This window comes from Myxine glutinosa, chromosome 4 (assembly GCF_964187855.1).
Source record: "Myxine glutinosa chromosome 4, kmMyxGlut1.1, whole genome shotgun sequence".
Taxonomy (NCBI): Eukaryota; Metazoa; Chordata; class Myxini; order Myxiniformes; family Myxinidae; genus Myxine; species Myxine glutinosa.
In genome coordinates this window covers 38,052,888-38,072,909 of record NC_136264.1, presented here as the reverse complement: position 1 = coordinate 38,072,909, position 20,022 = coordinate 38,052,888, and the positions used below count along the sequence as shown (strand labels likewise).

Sequence of the window (20,022 nt, the reverse complement as noted above, 5' to 3'; positions counted from 1 at the left end):
TTATCAGCAAAGTCATGGAATCCATCATTGCTTCGGATATGAAATCTTTCCTCTTCTCCAACGGCTTGATCTCTGATCATCAATTTGGTTTCAGACCTGGTCACTCTACTCTGAACATGCTGCTTCTGCTGTCTCAACAATGGATGGAGGTCCTCAATGCCAAACAGGAAATTAGAGCTGTCTCCCTTGACATATCACGTGCCTTCGATACGGTCTGGCACCCCGCTCTGCTCACCAAACTCTCCTCCTTTGGTATCCATGGAAATCTCCACGCATGGCTGGCGGACTTCCTCTCTAGTCGTCGTCAACGTGTGGCCCTGAATGGGTTTCTCTCATCTCCTCTTCCTGTTCAGGCTGGAGTTCCCCAAGGCAGTGTTCTGGGCCCTGTGCTTTTTCTGGTCTTCATCAATGATCTCTCTTTCTCTCTTGAAAATCCTCTATCTCTTTGCTGATGACTCCACTCTCTGCCGCTCCATTCCTCATCCCTCAGATCGGCAGTCTGCAGCCTCCTCACTCTCTGCAGACCTGGACAAAATCACAGACTGGGCAAACAAGTGGAACATGTCTTTCAATCCTGACAAATCTCACACTCTTACGATGTCTTTCCGAAAAGACCGACTGGACAACCCTCCCATCTACTTTCTGAATAATCCTCTCCAAGAAGTTCTGTCACTCAAGCTTTTGGGTCTCACTATCTGCCATTATCTTTCCTGGGAAAACCACATTTCCAAGCTGGCCTCCAAAGCCAGTCGCCGACTGGGCATCCTCCGTCGTGCGAAGTCCTTCCTTGGCACACCTGAGATCCTCACCACATACAAGGCTTTCATCCGCAGCTCAATGGAGTACTGCTCTCCCCTCTGGGCTGGTGCTCCTGCCTCACACCTAGCTCGTCTTCACGCTGTTGAAACCAAAGCTTTCAGAATTATTGGAATCTCCCGCGATGAAGCTATCCCTGAGGGCCTTTCACTCACTCACCGCAGGCAGGTAGGTGGTCTTTCTGTCTTCTACCGACTGCTCTCCGGCCTTGCACCCCCAGCTCTCTGTGCTCTGTCCCCCAAATATTCCTACAGGTCGCACAAGATCTGCCAGCAACCCTCTGATGGTTAAACTGCCGAAATCTCGGCTCTCTGCTCACCTTCACTCTTTCATTCCTCTTTTCTCCCGCCGCTGGAACAAACCCCCTCACTCCCTTCAATCCCACTCGTCCCTCCAGGTCTTTAAAACAGCTGTTCACCACCATCTCTTATCTTCCCCCATCCAAAACCTTGATCTGTTCTACCACCGCTAATTCACCCCAGATCCACCTTGTTTGAAATTCCAACTTCTTTCCTGGAAGTCCTGGCAGTGTCCATATGTTTTATACCTCTCCCACCCCCCCCCCTTCCCATCCCCCCCTTCCCCCAAAGCCCTCTCCCTCTCACAGATCTCTCGATGTCTCCATGTCTCTCGGTCCCTGCTCTCAAATGTTGTGTTTGTGTCCTTCCCCCTCTCTCCCCATCTTGTCTTCCGCTCCCGATGTTATATGTTTTATGTGTCGGTTTGTCTTTCTGTGTGATTAATGTTCGCTCTTTCAGGAGCCTCGATCTTGTATACAAAAAAAACAAACAAACAAAAAAAAACAAAAAAAAAAAACACGATTTTGCGCAGAATGCTGTCACCCTCTCGTTCCTCGTTCAGGATGGCTTCACAAAATTATAAACGCCGATCCGAGTCATCCTCTAATAAACCATGTATCAATCGTGGCACGTACATTTTCAGTCCTGCATGGTGCATCAAACGACCCAACGATCTGCGTTCAATACCCAATTCAGATGATGCCCTGTTTTTCGATTTCTGAGGGCTCTGGGTAAATGCCAGGGCGACTTGCATTGCATTCTCTGGCGTTGTCACGGTGACTGGTCGACCACTGTTCGGCGAGTTGTGGATAGACCCCGTCCTCTCAAATTTGTCACGTATCCGGTAAATCGTGAGCCACGTTGGTGGAGGCGATGCAAATGTTTCTCGCCACTGCTCTCGCACACGTTCACTATTCTCTGTCTTCCAGTACTGTTTCAAAATCCATTTGCGCTCCTCGTCCGTTGAATTACCAGCCATCGTTAAATTTCCACTTCACCTGCAAATAATAGATGTATGTATTATAGAAAAAATTACGAAAATAAAAATATTAAAAATGGTAATAATGATTTTAATGAATTAAATGAATTCTAGTATTAAATGAATCCTAGCACCACTATTATAATACTGGTAATACTGGTATAATCCTTACTGTATACCTACTTTTGCAGCCCCCTGTATATATATATATATATATATATATATATATATATATATATATATATATATATATATATATATATATATATATATATATATATATATATATATATATATATATATATGTATGTATATATGTATGTATGTATATATGTATATGTGTATATATATATATGTATGTATGTATGTATGTATGTATGTACTAGCCAAAAGCACCCGGCGTTGCCCAGGTTCTTTTTGAATGAATTTAGTACTATAATTCAGCTTTTACTCGCGGCCGTAGAAGATTGACTACTATAATTCAGCTCGGCTTTTAATTGCGAAACGGGCCCAGCCTGGCTGAAGCGGCCTTGACCGGCCACGCCACCTAGCCTATTCCCGGGGCCCGTCCCGACATTTAAAGTTATTTTTGAATGAATTTACTACTATAATTCAGCTTTTACTCGTGGCCGTAGAAGATTGACTACGATCATTCAGCTCAGCTTTTAATTGTGAAATGGGCCCAACCCGGCCGAAGCGGCCTCGACCGTCCTCCCCACCTAGCCTTTTACCTCCCCGGGGCCCGTCCCGACATTTTTTGTTTTGGAGGTTTCCTCCTGTCTTTCACCGTTCAGGAGATTAGTGCGTGCAGACAAACAAACAAACAAACAAACAAAAACTTTCTCTCTCTCTATATATATATATATATATATATATATATATATATATATATATATATATATCTATATATATATATATTGTTGCGGATATGGGATTTGGCCTCCATCCATATCCGCTTGTAAATATTCCCCTATTTCCCCAATACTCCCCAACTATCCCCAATCCCCCATTCCCTAGTCCCATTGTCTGTAAACAACACTCTGTAGAACCGACCTTCCCCTTTTTCCCCCATTAAATGTCGTGCCCAGGTTCACCGCATCTCACGTAGACAACTATAGGACATCTTGCTAGTTATTCTTAGTCTATGTCAGTTAAGGACTCGTTTCCATTAATTCTGACTCTTCGTTGCACCAGAATGTGATTGTATGGCACCAGTAGTAAGTTTAGGACCTCCCCATACCTCCTCCCATCTTCCTCATGAAACAACAACAACAACAACTACAACAACAGCGCGCGGGGAGTGCGCGTCCTCACTCCGGCTTGGTTAGCCGCCATTGACCATGCGCTCCGATGGGGTTACCACGAAGGGGCTGACCGTCAGCTCCTCGTCAAGGGCGGAGCCCAGTAACCCCCCCGCACCCAATAAGAAGCGGCGGGCCGATTCCATCTGGGGCGGAGCTAACGAGCCGAGGGCGTGTCACTCCCCGCTGGATATACGCAGCCACTTACCGGAAGTGAGGTGAGATGCGCCCCCAGCTTGGAAAGAGAAGTCGCCACCTCCGAGCGCTGAGAGACCTCCCGCATCTCTGGACCGGACCGGGTCGATTCTGCCCCTGAGCCAAGGTGCACCTTGAGCCTCGACTACCTGCCCTTCCTTGCCATCAATCCCTGTGTGAGTCAGTTTTGTCCTGTTTATCTGTGGTCTGTCGGGGCTACTATAAGACCGTGATTAAGTGCCCACCTTCCTATGCTGTCCCTCTTGTCCTTGTAATCTAAACGTTCCGCATATCCCATATTATAACCTCCTCCGGAGGTCTTGAGAACTGTACCCCTGGTGTCGTGTCATCTAACCCAGCCGTTGTGTCCTTTCCTTCATTGATCTAGCGTAGCGCGACTCGGCCAACGTTCGAGTATAATCGGGTAAACTGTGCAGACGCGGTCATACCAAACCGCTCGGTAAACTAACATCCAAAACCGCGTCTGTAACATTTGGTGTCAGGAGTGGGATATATATACATACACACACACACATATACATAAATAAATGTACATTCAATGAGAGGTACGTTGACTGTGGTGGTGGTCGCAGTCTTTACTATCCTATTGAGTCGGGATCGGTCGTCCCGTGTCGAACTTGGATGTTCGGCGAACAGCCATACCAGACAGTGGAAGACGGTGTCAGGACACTCTCTATAACTGCCCGATATGACGTGATCAACACAGGACTGCCGACAGCGAAACTATTCGACCTTCTAAGAAAGAACGACCGTTGCCCAGCCTTATTCACACAGTGATGGGTGTTTATCTCCCACTTAAGAACACCGGAAATATGTACAACAAGTTGCCGATTTACATTATGGATGCGTTCCTTAAAACTGTGATGTTATACAAAACAATGTTATTCAGATACGATTTTCCCATATACATGGTGTTATAATCAGAGAGGGCAGAGTGGGGATGGGGGTCGTAAGGGTAATGCTGTACCAAAAGGAGAGTGGGGGTGGCTGCTTTTTGTCAGGAGGGGCAGGGACGGCATAAAGTGCCTCGTTATACAAAACGCCCGAAAAGGTTTGACGACATTGTTGAATTAAGACCGTGTAAGAGGTTTCTAAAATGCATAATTTCCTTTGACTGCCACTAATTTTGTCATTGCAAGTGTTTAGGAGGTAGGCCTCAAAATTTCCTGAAAAGGAATTGCCGATTTCAATTGGCCCTGTGCTTCGTCAATTTTCACTGGGATAATACACCGCACGTATCCTGGCAGCGAATGACGCAACCTGACAAGCCTCCGGCTGCCGTTGAGTTACGTAGTGTAGTGTTAGTGCTTTGCAGTACACTGCCACAAATTTATATGATTGATATAATTCTCTCTATTGTGATTAATTAAAATAATCTTACCTCTCATGGGCATCATCACTTTTTGGGACCTTTTCGCATGCAACATTGATTAGAGCACTTCCGTTTTGATCACGAATATCATCATCTATTGTGTAACTAGTGTGTTTTCGTTCGATTTGCTGCCTCGATTTCTTCTTCAATCTGAAACTTGCTGTTTATCTCCAGATATTAATCTTCCACCCTGAATCAATAAAGGGAAGGTTATGTTTTTTAAAATTGTTTATTAATTTTTTTATTTTTTTGCCCTTCCCTTTCCCTTTTACCACTCCACCGGCGACCATGGTTATAATGGGGGAATGTGTTTCCAGGGAAAATATTTTGGTCACCCTTTCTTAACTTGACCTTCACTTAAGTACATATTGCACTTACTTAAGTACACTCCACCACAGGGCGAAATACATGATACTGGGAGATAAAGTGATGCGGCATCCATCGAGCACTTCCCATGTTGTCGGTTCTCTACCAGAGGGCGATGTCACTTCTACAATGACACACTGCGCTACTGTATTTAAATATATATATATATATATTCAACATCCACTACTACACAGTACTGGAGTAAAAAATATTGACCGAAGTTAAATATTGACCGGACTATTGAATATTGTTGGCCGGTCTAGCCGGACCGAGAACCGGTCAAAATATTGAACGGACTAGCGCGACTTAAATTGACTATTGTCCAGTTATGTGTTAATGACGTTAAATCGAAATGATGTAAATAGACTGGTCGTAAATTTGATGTATCACACTTGTTGTTGTTTGACTTACTGTATGCCTAAAAAAATTAAAAGAAGTGACAATTTCGACTTCAGCATCGTCAATAACGAAAGATTGAATGGGTTTTCTTCTTTCGAAAGTCAACAATAATTTCCTTTGTCTTTACGACGTTGTTTGAGATTGTTTAAAGAACGCCATTCCTCAAGTTTTTGGACTTGATTATGGTAATTATTTTCATCACTGTTGAGAATCAGGCCAGCAATGGTCGTGTCATCTGCAAATTCCACCACCAATGAGCTATCAGATGATGTGACACAATAATGAATGAACAATGAATATAGCATCGGGGATAAAACGCAGGCCTGAGGGGCTCCGGTTGAAGGTAATCGTTTGAGAATTATTTGAACCAATTTTGACCATCTGTGGTCTGTCTCAAAGACCATGCAAAATCAGTTACAAATCGAACCATCAAGAACAAGTGCATTGAGTTTAAAATGAAATGTGTGAGGTGAAATGGTATTAAAAGCAGAACTAAAATCTAAGAAAAGTAACCCAGCAGAGGTAGTCATACGTTTATCGAGATGATTTAGCACGTGATGGAGAGTGAGTGAAACAGCATCATCAACTGAACTATTAGTGATAGGCAAACTGATAATATAAGTGGTCAAGTGAAGCAGGAAGAACAGATTTCAGGTACAGTAAAAAAAAAAAAAACGACGTTCAAAAGATTTCCTGATGATGGATGTGTACGCGATTGTCCTATGATCATTTGGGCAACTCACTGGGGAACTCTTTGGCACAAGGATAATTCAGGCCTTTTTCAAAACCAGGAATTTTACAAAGCTGAAGTGACCAGTTGAAAGGTAAAGTTAGAATGGGCGACAGTTCATCAGCACAACACCGCAGCAGGCCGGGGCTGATACCATCAGGACCAGTTGCTTTCCCGACCTTCGAGTGTCATTTTCGGAGATTACAAAAGTTTGAGGAGACACTTCATCTGTGGGTGGCGCTGTGCTCTCCAGGTGATGAAATCGCCTGTAAAAATGATTCAGTTTGTCGGGCAATGTGTCGTCGTCATTAATTGGAGATTTCAATTTTGACTTGTAACCAGTGATCAAGTGGAGACTCTGCCAGAGTTCTTTTGCATTTGCACTCACCATGTTCTCGTCTAGTTTTTCCTGGTAGGGGTACTTGACGTCTCTGATGGCCTTGCGTAACTCGTACTTGGCTTTATTGTACTCCGCATCGCTTCCTGATCTAAACGCCTCTTCCTTTACAGTTTACACGGAGTTTGCTTCAAGTTGATTTGTCGAACCAAGGTTTTTCGTTAGAATATATAGTCAATGTTTTTGTTGGGATATGAATTTCCTGGCAAAAATTTATATAGTCCAAGATGATGTCAGCAGCACTTTCTGTGAGGACGCTCCAATCCGTGCATGCATAGCTGCCTGGTAAGCTCTCAATAGCATTTGGGGCTCATTGGGGCACCATTCATTTCACCAGCTCCTGGTACTTCAGTCGTTGTCGGTAAGCAGGGACGAGATGTATAGAATCACCAAGTGGGGCACGCTGCAGAGAATCATATGCATACTTGATCATCATGTAGCAATGATCCAAAAGCTCATTCTTTCACATTTTACAGGTAACGTGCTGATATAATTTTGGTACTCCTTTCCGTAAATTGGTTTGATTAAAATCCCTGGAAATGATGGATACTGCCCCTGGATTTGCATTATCGTGTTGAATAATAATACCAGAAATCTGTTTCATAGCGAATGCAGCACTGATTTCAGGGGGTATATAAACAGCAGTTACAATGACGAAAGAAAATTATCGTGGAAGGTAAAAAGGTTGGAAAAGAATGACTGGAGTTTCCAACTCTGGTGTGCAGGAATGAGAAATAATCTTGGAGTCCGTGCACCATGAATAGTTCACGAGGAAACACAATCCACCACCTTTTTCCTTATTCACCGATTTGACACGATGAGAATGATGAAGCATGAATCCTGGGGTATGTGCAGTAACGTCAGGAATCTATGGGAATGGCATTTTAAAGCAAAAACTCAGATGGGAGCAAACAGTCCAACCCATTGATAACCTACAAAGTATACGTTACACGGATAATAGTCCGTTTTATTTATAATGCTTATTTGATGTGGGGCACTTGATTGATGCAAAATTAATTTTCAATTCAGAAATTTCAAATGTTTATCCAAATCATATTATATTCAACAATAAAATGTGCCCTCCCTTTCCAAGGTCTGCCATCTATGCAAGTGAAACGCTCCGAAATTCCTTCCATGGAAACATCGCTTGCTGTGAGCTGCTGTGGTGATCGGGAAGAGGAAGAGGTGGAGATGGAGGATGAGCGGCGGGTGAGTTTTATTTTGTTACTAGCAAAGGTCCCCAGCTCCTCCCACCTCTTCCCCTCCCTCATCCCACCCCTGATTCCTCCCTCCTCCCTCTTCCCACCTCCTACCCCATCCCCTCCGCCCCCACCCTTCTGCCACCCCGCCCCTTCCTCTCCTTCCTCTCACCCCTTCTCCTGCCTCCTCCCACCCCTTCCCCGTGACAGGTGGTGGCTCATGTGTTTATACATTATGAATTGTGAGAAAACTGTTTAAAACCCATAGTAAGGTGTATCTTGGTAAAAGATGTGAAGTTTCGTCACAATTAATCTTGGGAGCTCAGAGGGGAAGGGTCACAAACAAACAAACAGACGTCTCATTCACTTTTATAAAGAAGACAACATTGCCTCTAGCTCCTAATTAAATGAAATAACATCATAAATGAAGTCAGATCGCACAAAAAGGTGAAAAAATGTTATCTCGTGTAAAAAATAAGAATGAATACACCACACAACACTGAGGGACACACACAAACAAAAACAAAAAAACACACACACACACACACACACTTTGTACTTTGAACAATTAACTAGTTATTACGAAGGAGAATAGGATCTATTTTTTGTTGTGTTTAGCAGAGTGGACTGAGAACCATAGGGTGGGGTAGCTCAAGTGACTGAACACACACACACACACACACACACACACAACAACAAATATTCAACATTCTATGAACCGTGATCCCTTACTGAAGTGGAACGGATACTTTGAGGCCTGGGAGGACTCCATTACACCTGAAATCTGCAAATGGAGATAACAGCCAACGATGCAAACACGCACTCTTTTGCTCGTGAATTAACACTGTAAAGGAATGCATGGGAGCGGAGCGCAGGTGTTTGAACGAACACACACTCTCTTTTATTATTTTTTTCCCATGAATTACCACTGTACCGTAGTACAGCATAGGACTGAACACACACACACACATTCTCTTTTATTTTTATTTTCTGTCCGTGAATTAACGGGATTAATCGTTAATTAACCGTAGTGCGGGACTAAATGAGAACACACATACTCATACTCTCTATTATTTTTTGCCCAAACACTATTAACGTGCGTGCGGGGTAGCGCACGTGAGCTGCATACATAACACCTCATCGTTCACTTCACCATACCACGTCACTCATTCAGCACTGCCTCACACGGAGGTCTTGTAATAAATCTGGAGGACCAATGAGGCTCGGGAAGTGAAGCCCACAGAAGTGCTCCAGCGGCCATACAAACAAACTACAGGAAGAGTAGAAATGGATTACATCATTATATATACAGGGTGAGCCAGAAATATGGTAATTTTTAACACTCGTGTAAAGGTTATAAAAAGTTGTACTTCTAAACAAATTTTTACAAGAAAGTGAAGTACATAACATGCCATTTATTTGTGGAAAAGAACATCTAGGAGATGTGCACCATTTAGTCTGACACATTCCTCCAATCTTGGATGCCAATCTTAGACAAAAAAAAAAAAAAAAATATATATATATATATATATATATATATTTTATTCCTCCAATCTTGGACACCAATTATTCATGACGTTCTGCAACATGGCCACGTCAATATCATTGATTTTGCGTCTGATGTTTTCCTTAAGTTAATGAGTTTCTGGACGGCTAACATACACTTTGTGCTTTAGATATGACCACAATAAATAATCACATGCAGTCAAATCGGGTTACCTCGCTGGCAATGGAATATCGCCGTTTCTGGAAATGACATGCTTTGGAAAGAGCACCCTTACAGTAGTCATGGACACTCTGGCGGTGTGGGAAGTTGCACCATCTTTCTGAAACCACGTCATTGGGCTCACTTCTGCAAATCTGTTTAATTCTCTGCAGAGGAAGTTAGAAACCATATCGGTATATCACACTGCAGTAACAGTGACGGCATTTCCGTTATCGTTCTCAAAGAAGTAAGGCCCTATGATACCGAACGACGAAAGTGCAAACCACACTGTGACTTTGGGACTGTGTAACGGTTTCGTGTGCATTTCTCTTGGGTTTTCGGCTGCCCAAAAACGAGTATTTTGCTTGTTGACATAGCCACACAGATGAAAATGTTCTTCATCAGACATGAACAAATTGTTAGCAATGTTTTGGTTTTCATTTCTGTCCACTCCCTCACAAAAATTATTGTGGGCAATCTCATCATCTTGGCTTAATTCCTAGACAGTTTGAATTTTATGGGGATAAAAGTTTAAATCCTTATACAATATGCGGCGAAGTGACATGTGAGAAATTCTTAAGGCTGATGCATGCTTTCGGTTGGAGCGATGCGGACTTCTCAAAACTGACTCCCTTACACACTCAATGTTTTGTGCCGTTCTTACTCATTTGGGTGCTCCCGGCAGTTTCTCTTTTAAAGTTGAACCGGTCCTCTCAAACTTCTGAACCCATAACTTGATAGCACAAACAGATGGCACATTTCCATGACGTTGAACATTGAAATGGAGTTTGAATTGACGTTGTGCAGCAGTTGCACCATCATTATTCTTGTAAAAAGCTTTGTTGGCGAAAGCGCGTTGCCAGTTCCACATGGTCACTCAAGTGTTCTGCCTGCAAAAAATAAAACAACTTCGGTAAAAAATAAAAAATATAAGAAATGCATGTTATGTACTTCAATATCATGAATGAATTTATTTTGAAATACAATTTTTTATTTCCTTCACACAAATTTCAAAAATGACCATATTTCTGGCTCACTATGTGTATGTATATATATATATATATATATATATATATATATATATATATATATATATATACACACACACACACACACACACACACACACACACACACACACACACACACACACACACACACACACACACACACACACACACACACACACACACACACACACACACAGTGAAACCTTGACTTACGAGTGCACCAACTTACGAGTTTTCCGAGATACGAGCCGTCGCTCGGTCGATTTTTTGCTTTGTGATGCGAGCCGAGATCTGAGTTACGAGCGAGCGAGCTTGGATATAAAACACGTTATCGTCGAAAAACATGAGCGAGGTGTGCGTGTTGTCGACTTGGCGAGGCAGTACGATCGTAGTACTTCTACGATATGTACGATTTTGAAGCAGAAGGAGTCGATAAAGGCTATAACGCCAGCCAAGGGCGTTAAGATTATTTCAAAGCTCCGGACCTCTGTCCATGAAGAGATGGAGAAGTTGTTGTTTGTGTGGTTGACGGAGAAGCAGCTCGCAGGAGATACCATGACCGAGAGCATCATCTGTGAGAAGGCACGAGACATTTACAGGGATTTGGTGCAGCAGACGGCGGGAACATCAACGGACGAGGCATCGGAAGAGTCATTCAAAGCCAGTCGGGGATGGTTTGGTAATTTTAAGAAGAGGACCGGCATTCACTCCGTCGTCAGGCATGGTGAGGCATCAAGCTCGGATGTGAAGGCAGCTGAAGATTTTATTATAACTTTTGCCGAACTGATAGAAGCCGAAGGATACATCCCCCAGCAAATCTTCAACTGTGACGAGACAGGGCTCTTCTGGAAAAAGATGCCGAGGAGGACGTATATAACGGCAGAGGAGAAGAGCATGCCAGGCCACAACTTGTTCAGAGTGCCGGCGATAGCTCGCCTTCTCTTTGTGGAAGACACGGTGAGATCCTTAACATCCAACAACTAATGGGACGCAAACGGGGCGCCCAGTTTAGCGGTACACACATTGATGAATCACCCTGCCTGTGAAACACCGACATGACAGGTTATAGCTGGGTCGGGATTCAAACCCAGGCTGGACAGTTTAGAGTCAAGTGTGCGTACCTCCAGTCCAGGCCATCCTGCCAACTTGTATGCTGCATACAGGTGAAATATAAAGCGCAAGATATTTATATATATATATTTCAAAAAAAATTGGTGTGGTTTTTGGGGGGCTGGAACGGATTAATAGCATTTCAATTCATTTTAATGGGGAAATTTAATTTGAGAAATGAGCAAATTGAGTTACGAGCTCGGTCACAGAACGAATTAAACTCGTAAGTCAAGGTTTCACTGTATGTATATATATATATATATATATATATATATATATATATATATATATATATATATATATATATGTATGTATATGTATGTATATGTATGTATATGTATGTATATGTATGTATATGTATGTATATGTATGTATATGTATGTATATGTATGTATATATATGTATATGTGTATATGTATGTATATATGTGTATATGTATGTATATATGTGTATATGTATGTATATATATGTATATGTATGTATATATATGTATATGTATGTGTATATGTATGTATATGTATATATATGTATGTGTATATGTATGTATATGTATATATATGTGTATATATATATATATGTATATGTATATATATGTGTATATATATGTATATGTATATGTATATATATGTGTATATATATATATGTATATGTATATATGTATATGTATATATATATGTATATATATATATATGTATATGTATATATATATATTGTTACAGATACGACTTTGATGGTATGGTGGGCCGAGCGGGATGGCCGCCGTATCCGTACAAGTTACCCGATTGTGCCCGAACGTTGACTAGCCGCGCTATGCTGGCTCAATAAGAAAAAGAAGACACCCGGCTGGGTTATAATGACACAATACGACACCAGGGGTTCAGTTCTCAAGACCTCCGGAGGAGGTTATATTCGTGCGGAAGGTCAGATTACAGGGACGAGAGGTACATCATAGGAAGACAGGCACTTAGACACAACCTTATATTATTCCCGACAGACCACAGAGAAACAGGACAAAAACTGACTCACACGGGGATTGATGGCTAGGAAAGGCAGATAGCGATGGCTCAAGGTGCACTCTTGGCTCAAAGCAGGGTACACGGTTCGGTCCAGAGATGCGGGGAGGTCTCGTCTCAGCGCTCAGAGGTGACGTTCTTTCTCAGGCCTCTCCAAACTCAGGCGCATCTGTTTCAGCGCTCGCAGGTCCGTCTTTCTCCAGCTGGGGGCGAATCTGACGTCACGTCCGGCAAGCGGCTGCGTATATCCGGCGGGGAGTGACACGCCCTCGGCTCGTTAGCTCCGCCTCGTGGAATCGGCACGTTGCTTCTCATTGGGTGCGTGCGGGGGGGGGTTACTGGCTCCGCCCCTGACGAGGAGCTGACAGCCAGCCCCTTCGGGGTAACCCCGTGGAGCGCATGGTCTGGAGCTAATCGAGCCGGTGTGAGGACGCATCCTCCCCCGCTCCGCCGCCATCTCCTCTGTTGTTGTTGTAATTGTTGTTGTAGTTGTTGTTATTGTTGTTGTTTGGGGAAGAAGATGGGAGGAGGTATGGGAAAGGTCCTAAACTCACTACTGATGCCATATAATCACATTCTGGTGCAACGAAGAGTCATAATTAATGGAGACGAGGCCTTAACTGACATAGAATAAGAATAACTAGGAAGATGTCCGAAAGTTGTCTACGTGTGGTGCGGTGGACCTGGGCACGACATTTAATGGGGGAATAAGGGGAAGGTCGGCTCTACTGATTGTTATTTACATGCAATGGGACTAGGGAATGGGGGATCGGGGAAAGTTGGGGAGTATTGGAGAAAATAGGGGAATATTTACAAGCGGATATGGAGGCCAAATTCCATATTCGCAACATTGCACCCTTCTCTACCCTCGGGGCGTCCCGACCCGATAAATTTTTACCTACTTTAGTGTGGCACGCAATGTAGTTCCCTCTACTATTAACTCTACCCTGAGTGCGACAGTTTTACAGATATTCACAAATGAGTAAATATGTCCCCCTGCGACGTTGCACCCTTCTCCTCACAGAAACACACCCACAGGATAACCGAATCCGGAAAGAATTCTCAAACTAAACATACAGCCGGTAGGGAGCATTATTTACAAGACTACGCTGCTATTTACACTACGATCCAGGACCTGTTTTTGGAGGAACACATGCAGATGTTATGCATAGAGAGAGCGCGCTTGCCAACATCGATACACCAACCCACGAGTGCTCTGTGGCCGACGGCCTTTAATAACGTGCAGAGCACCCTTTCCGAGCATCAACAGCACCACCCCACCACCAATCGGTGCAGTCACCATTGTTCAATGATTAAAAATAAATGCGACAACCCCTAACCCTGCAGGTGTCTCTTGCTCTTCTTGTGGTGCACTTGGTGTCAACTAAAAGTGGTTCACCTGTATGGCATAGGTGCCACGTTGACCCATAGGTCCATCCACGGGTGGTGCTTGGCCGCAAAAGAACTACGGTCCATTGTGGGTGGCCACCAACATTGCGGTCCATATGGTGTATCGATCCAGGCAGCAAGCAGCGAAAGTGCAGGCCCACAACTGCGTAGCCAGCACCTCTCTCTCCTCTCTCTCTACCCCAAAGCCAGATCCTCGGAGGTGGGAGACAAAAGAAGAAACAAGTGAGTAAGGTGGTAAGGGCGCAAAAGTGCACGCAATATAAGGTAATGCACACTGGGGGCACATGGGAACCAGGTGAGACAGGTACGTTCCTATCGTACGCCCCCCCCCCACCAGGTAACCTACATGGCCCCTCCCTTACCCCTTACTGTATCCACAAAACACAACACTACCCATAAACATCTACTTTACAAATCGACAAACATCCCTACTGTCTTCCCCGTTCCTCCCATAAACCAAATTCGTCTTCTCTCCCTCCTAACCAATCAAATTTGCCATTTTCAACTCTCATCAAAATTTGCCATCTCCAACTGCACATCAAAATTTGCCATCACCAATTCATCATCAGTCCCTCCTAGGGAGGGAGAGATGGAATCACCCCAATGTCTCATCCACGTCGTGATGCGTCTCACAAATCCACACAGCGATTCATCTCCTGCAACAAAACAAAGAAAACACAGGTGTGGAGTCATCATCATCACCACAGGTAAGTGGCTGCGTATGGTGCGACAGGTTCATCAATCCTAACTATCTCCTAAATGACTTTAACAACTTTACACTACCCGGGGTCTTTCTCCGGCCAAACCATTGGCCCTCTTACACTATGGGTTCTAAAAACCAATTCCCATTGGCCAAACTGTGGTGCTCTTCAATTTGGGGTCTCACTCCCCCGATTCATCTCCCGGTGCCCTCGTACAATTTCTGGGCTGTGGCGTGTACCTCTCCCAGTGGGTCTACCCACCTGCACACCTCCACCACTGCAGTTGCCTCCGAGCTTACCTGCTCCTTACCCTAACCTAACTACCTGGGGAAGGCCCTTTGGCTCTCTCCCCACTCGGTGCCCTCTCTGGCACTGGGCTGCCCGATCCACACCCGGGATCCTCAGGCACCCACTCACAACTACCGGCTCCCAGAGCCCACCTGCGGCCTCACCTGGCCGACATCCTCACAGTGGTGGAGTGCCCAACCAACTACACACACTAACAGGCTACACGCCCAGCCATTTCCACAACACTAATGCACCCATCCACAACACCATTCTGCAACCGCACCACAAATGCCAATATTCAACCACAATTTACCTGCACCCTCTACCTAACACTTACACTACCCGCCCCGGGTACTCGTGAAAGGGGTCCACTCTTCCCCCATCCACACCTTCGCACCATGCACACCACTCCGTACCACTTACTCCAACTCTCTCCACACACCTGTACCTGCACACCTGTGCTCTCACACCTGGTGCCACCTGCACCCTTCTCTCCCCAAGCGCATTCGCGCTGATCCACACACTCACTACTCATACACTGCTCCACACACCTGTCCAGTTGCACACCTGTGCAATCACACCTGTTCAATTCTCACACACACAGCATCATCTCAGCTAACTACTCCCTTCTGAAACTTGCGCTTCCCAGTCGTCCCTTTAAACTATTGCGCTCCCACGTCATTAGCATCCATACTAATCTACCTGCGTCCCCACTACAGGTATCAGTCACTAACTAAACTTAACGTTACCTAATGTCATCTCTTCTAGATCCCTATCACACAATATCCTAACCCACCCGGGCTAGTTTTCACTGCCATACACCCCATAAGCTATTGCTCCTTTGCCCCACACCTGTGAGGGATGGTGGATTTGCCATCCCACCACATCGGGGGTCTCTCACTACCAATTTTGCACATCAAATTTCAACAAATCAAAAATTTGCCAATCACTGCCCATCATCTGCCAATCACTACTGCCAATCCCTTGCCAATCATCAAATTTTGTTTTTCTCTAATTTTGGGTCCAAAACACTAACCTCATCTCCCAGTCTACTCACTAATACCTCTCGGTGCGCCAATCCCTGTCCAAAGCCCGGCTTCGTAAAGCCAAGCAATGGATGCTGGTTGTTTTGTGCCTGCGGCTGGATGCGTCCGGCACTCGGTGCAGGGACGGGGGCTTACCCGGGCCGAGATCCCATGCATCACCTCGGCGTGGAGCCATCCAATGTCCCGATCTCGACCTGCCGGCACGTCTCAACAAAACGTGGTCGCCATGACGACCCTTTCTATCGGGCTGCCAGCTCCGCCTAGTGGAGCCTGGACGCGGCCGTTCAAAGCGAGGCCCGGCACGCACCGAGGGCCTGCTTCGGCTAAAAGTCGCTCTAACCTCTAACCCGTGTAACGTCGATGCTTCACCTGGACGCTTACACCCCGCAGCCCGTTCCTTGCTCACACATCCAGCCGTTTCCATGCTCCTCGTACCGTTCCTTACACACCTCGGTACACCCATTCCACTCACAGCCTTGGTCACACACCTGACCACCGAACACTTTGGCACACATTCGTTGGTCGCACACCTCACCAACACACTTCTTCGCGCCCCCTCCTCGGTCACCTCCTCTGTGACAATCACAGGTGTGCTCTCATTCGCACACCCAACCACGTGCCTCACCACTAATTCCAGCGTGCATTCCCACTCACGCTCTACCATTCCAGGTGTGCATCCTTCCATCCCAGGTGTACATCCTCGCTCACCTGTCACAACTAACTCACTCTCCTTGTCACTCTCAATACTCTCACCTCCACTCTTAACCACGCACTCACCCTTACTCTTGACAGCACACTCTTTCCCCATGCACCTGTCCGTCACACACCTTTCTCGCGCACACTCTCCCGTTACACCCTCTGTAACACTCACCACACCGCGCTTCCACGTGCTCCCTCGCACACGCGCTACGACCGACTCACTCTCGCCAGCACACTCACTCCTTGGCACGCACTTTTTCCTCACACACCCCAGAGTCGGATTTTCTCGCACACCTCCTTTTTCGCACACCAGACCTGTCGCACACTTCACCAACGGCCTCTCACGAACACCCGGGTCTATCTCGACCCCCAAGCTTCTTAAATCCCCTGGCGCATCATACGCACGACCATATTGGTCACCACTTACACCGGGTCCTCTTCCTCTTCGCTTTTCCTCCATCACCTGCGAATCCCTCATCCGGTTAATGAGCACATCATCACGATCCGAACACAGACTCTGGACCAATTCTTTTACCTCCTCTTTTATCTCTTTCTTATCCTCTCTCCGTCGCTTTTTAATTTCGCTCACCCCTTCTTCCACTTCTTCTAATTTTTGCTTCATCTCCTTCATCTCTTCGTGCGCCCCTTTAAGTTCTTCCTCTAACTCCACTTTATTTTTTTCTATGTGCTCCCGCACCTCCCGCTCTTTAACCTCCATTACCTCTACCACCTTGTCCATTTTCCTCGTCAGGTCCTCATGTACCGTCTGACACTCTTTTTTAATTACCCCTACGTCCTTTTTCATCTCCTTCTGTGTCGATTTTAAACCCTCTATTACCGCTGTGTTCTTCTTTACCTGGTCCCCCAACTCCTTTTGTCCCACTGTCAGTTGTTCTACTCCCAGCGTCAACTCCTCTATACCACCTTGCAATTTTACAGTCCCCTTTCTCACCTCTTTCTCCATGCGCTCCTTACAGTGCCTCACCTCCTCGCGCACTCCTCCGACCTCCTCACTCACTCCTCTTCTGATCGCTTCTCCCATCACTTGCATCTCCTGCCCAGATGCCACCCTCATCTGCTCCATTTCCTCCCTGTGAGCATCCAGTTTGGTTTCTACCCCCATTCTGACCCCCTCTATCTGCTGCCCCATTTGGTTAACTTCCCTTTCCGCTTGGTCCCTCATGTCCCTCAATTTGCCTTCCATCCTGTTTTCTAACCCCTCTAACCCATTTTTCACTCCCTCTATCTGATTCTCCTGGGCAGCCATTCTATTTTCTACCCCCTTTAACCCATTTCTCACCTCTTTTATCCCATTGTCTAACCCCTCAAAATTTTTGTCTACCTTCTCACCAGTACCCCTCGCTTCGTCCCTCATTACCCCCATTTCGTTTCCCATTTGTCCCATACTGCTTTTCAAACCTCTAATTTGGTCTCCCAATTGCTCACCCATTTGTTCCATAAGGGCCCTCATTTGCAACATAAAAAGGTTCGGATCCACCAGGGGCGCTGCCACGGTCGCGGGCGCGGTGACCAGCGAGGCGCCATTTTGCGCTCCCGCAATGTCGGGCACAACGACGCTATTTTGTGCGTCTGCTACCCTCGCTGCTTCACTCTCCTCCTGTCCCTCATTTTGGTCCTGGATCGACCCTACCTCACTCTCCTTTACCGGACCCCAGCCGTCTTGATCCGCCATAGCGCGACTTGCAAAATTCGAGTTTCGTAAAACAAAACAAATTTCGGCCGCTCCAAATTTTGACCAAATTTTTTTTTTTTTTCCTCTATTCGTTTTTTTTTTTTTCAAAATTTGGTCGGGCTCGAATCCCACTCCTGACACCAATTGTTACAGATACGACTTTGATGGTATGGTGGGCCGAGCGGGATGGCCGCCGTATCCGTACAAGTTACCCGATTGTGCCCGAACGTTGACTAGCCGCGCTATGCTGGCTCAATAAGAAAAAGAAGACACCCGGCTGGGTTATAATGACACAATACGACACCAGGGGTTCAGTTCTCAAGACCTCCGGAGGAGGTTATATTCGTGCGGAAGGTCAGATTACAGGGACGAGAGGTACATCATAGGAAGACAGGCACTTAGACACAACCTTATATTATTCCCGACAGACCACAGAGAAACAGGACAAAAACTGACTCACACGGGGATTGATGGCTAGGAAAGGCAGATAGCGATGGCTCAAGGTGCACTCTTGGCTCAAAGCAGGGTACACGGTTCGGTCCAGAGATGCGGGGAGGTCTCGTCTCAGCGCTCAGAGGTGACGTTCTTTCTCAGGCCTCTCCAAACTCAGGCGCATCTGTTTCAGCGCTCGCAGGTCCGTCTTTCTCCAGCTGGGGGCGAATCTGACGTCACGTCCGGCAAGCGGCTGCGTATATCCGGCGGGGAGTGACACGCCCTCGGCTCGTTAGCTCCGCCTCGTGGAATCGGCACGTTGCTTCTCATTGGGTGCGTGCGGGGGGGGGGGGTTACTGGCTCCGCCCCTGACGAGGAGCTGACAGCCAGCCCCTTCGGGGTAACCCCGTGGAGCGCATGGTCTGGAGCTAATCGAGCCGGTGTGAGGACGCATCCTCCCCCCGCTCCGCCGCCATCTCCTCTGTTGTTGTTGTAATTGTTGTTGTAGTTGTTGTTATTGTTGTTGTTTGGGGAAGAAGATGGGAGGAGGGTATGGGAAAGGTCCTAAACTCACTACTGATGCCATATAATCACATTCTGGTGCAACGAAGAGTCATAATTAATGGAGACGAGGCCTTAACTGACATAGAATAAGAATAACTAGGAAGATGTCCGAAAGTTGTCTACGTGTGGTGTGGTGGACCTGGGCACGACATTTAATGGGGGAATAAGGGGAAGGTCGGCTCTACTGATTGTTATTTACATGCAATGGGACTAGGGAATGGGGGATCGGGGAAAGTTGGGGAGTATTGGAGAAAATAGGGGAATATTTACAAGCGGAT

At 45.7% G+C, this 20,022-nt stretch overlaps 1 protein-coding gene across 2 annotated transcripts in view; it reads left to right on the top strand.

The window, feature by feature from the left end:
* The window catches only part of GNL3L (G protein nucleolar 3 like), a 102,018-nt gene that overhangs the window by 62,134 nt on the left and 19,862 nt on the right, over positions 1-20,022 (top strand). The window contains exons 13-14 of one of the 2 annotated variants that reach the window (XR_013623044.1): positions 7,601-7,720; positions 7,969-8,084. Coding sequence is in view for 1 of the 2 variants with exons in the window: in XM_068112183.2 (XP_067968284.2) it covers positions 7,969-8,084 (116 nt within the window). In the remaining variant the exon portion in view is untranslated. The remainder of the gene's footprint in view (positions 1-7,600; positions 7,721-7,968; positions 8,085-20,022) is intronic. The other variant, XM_068112183.2, reaches the window with a different exon arrangement.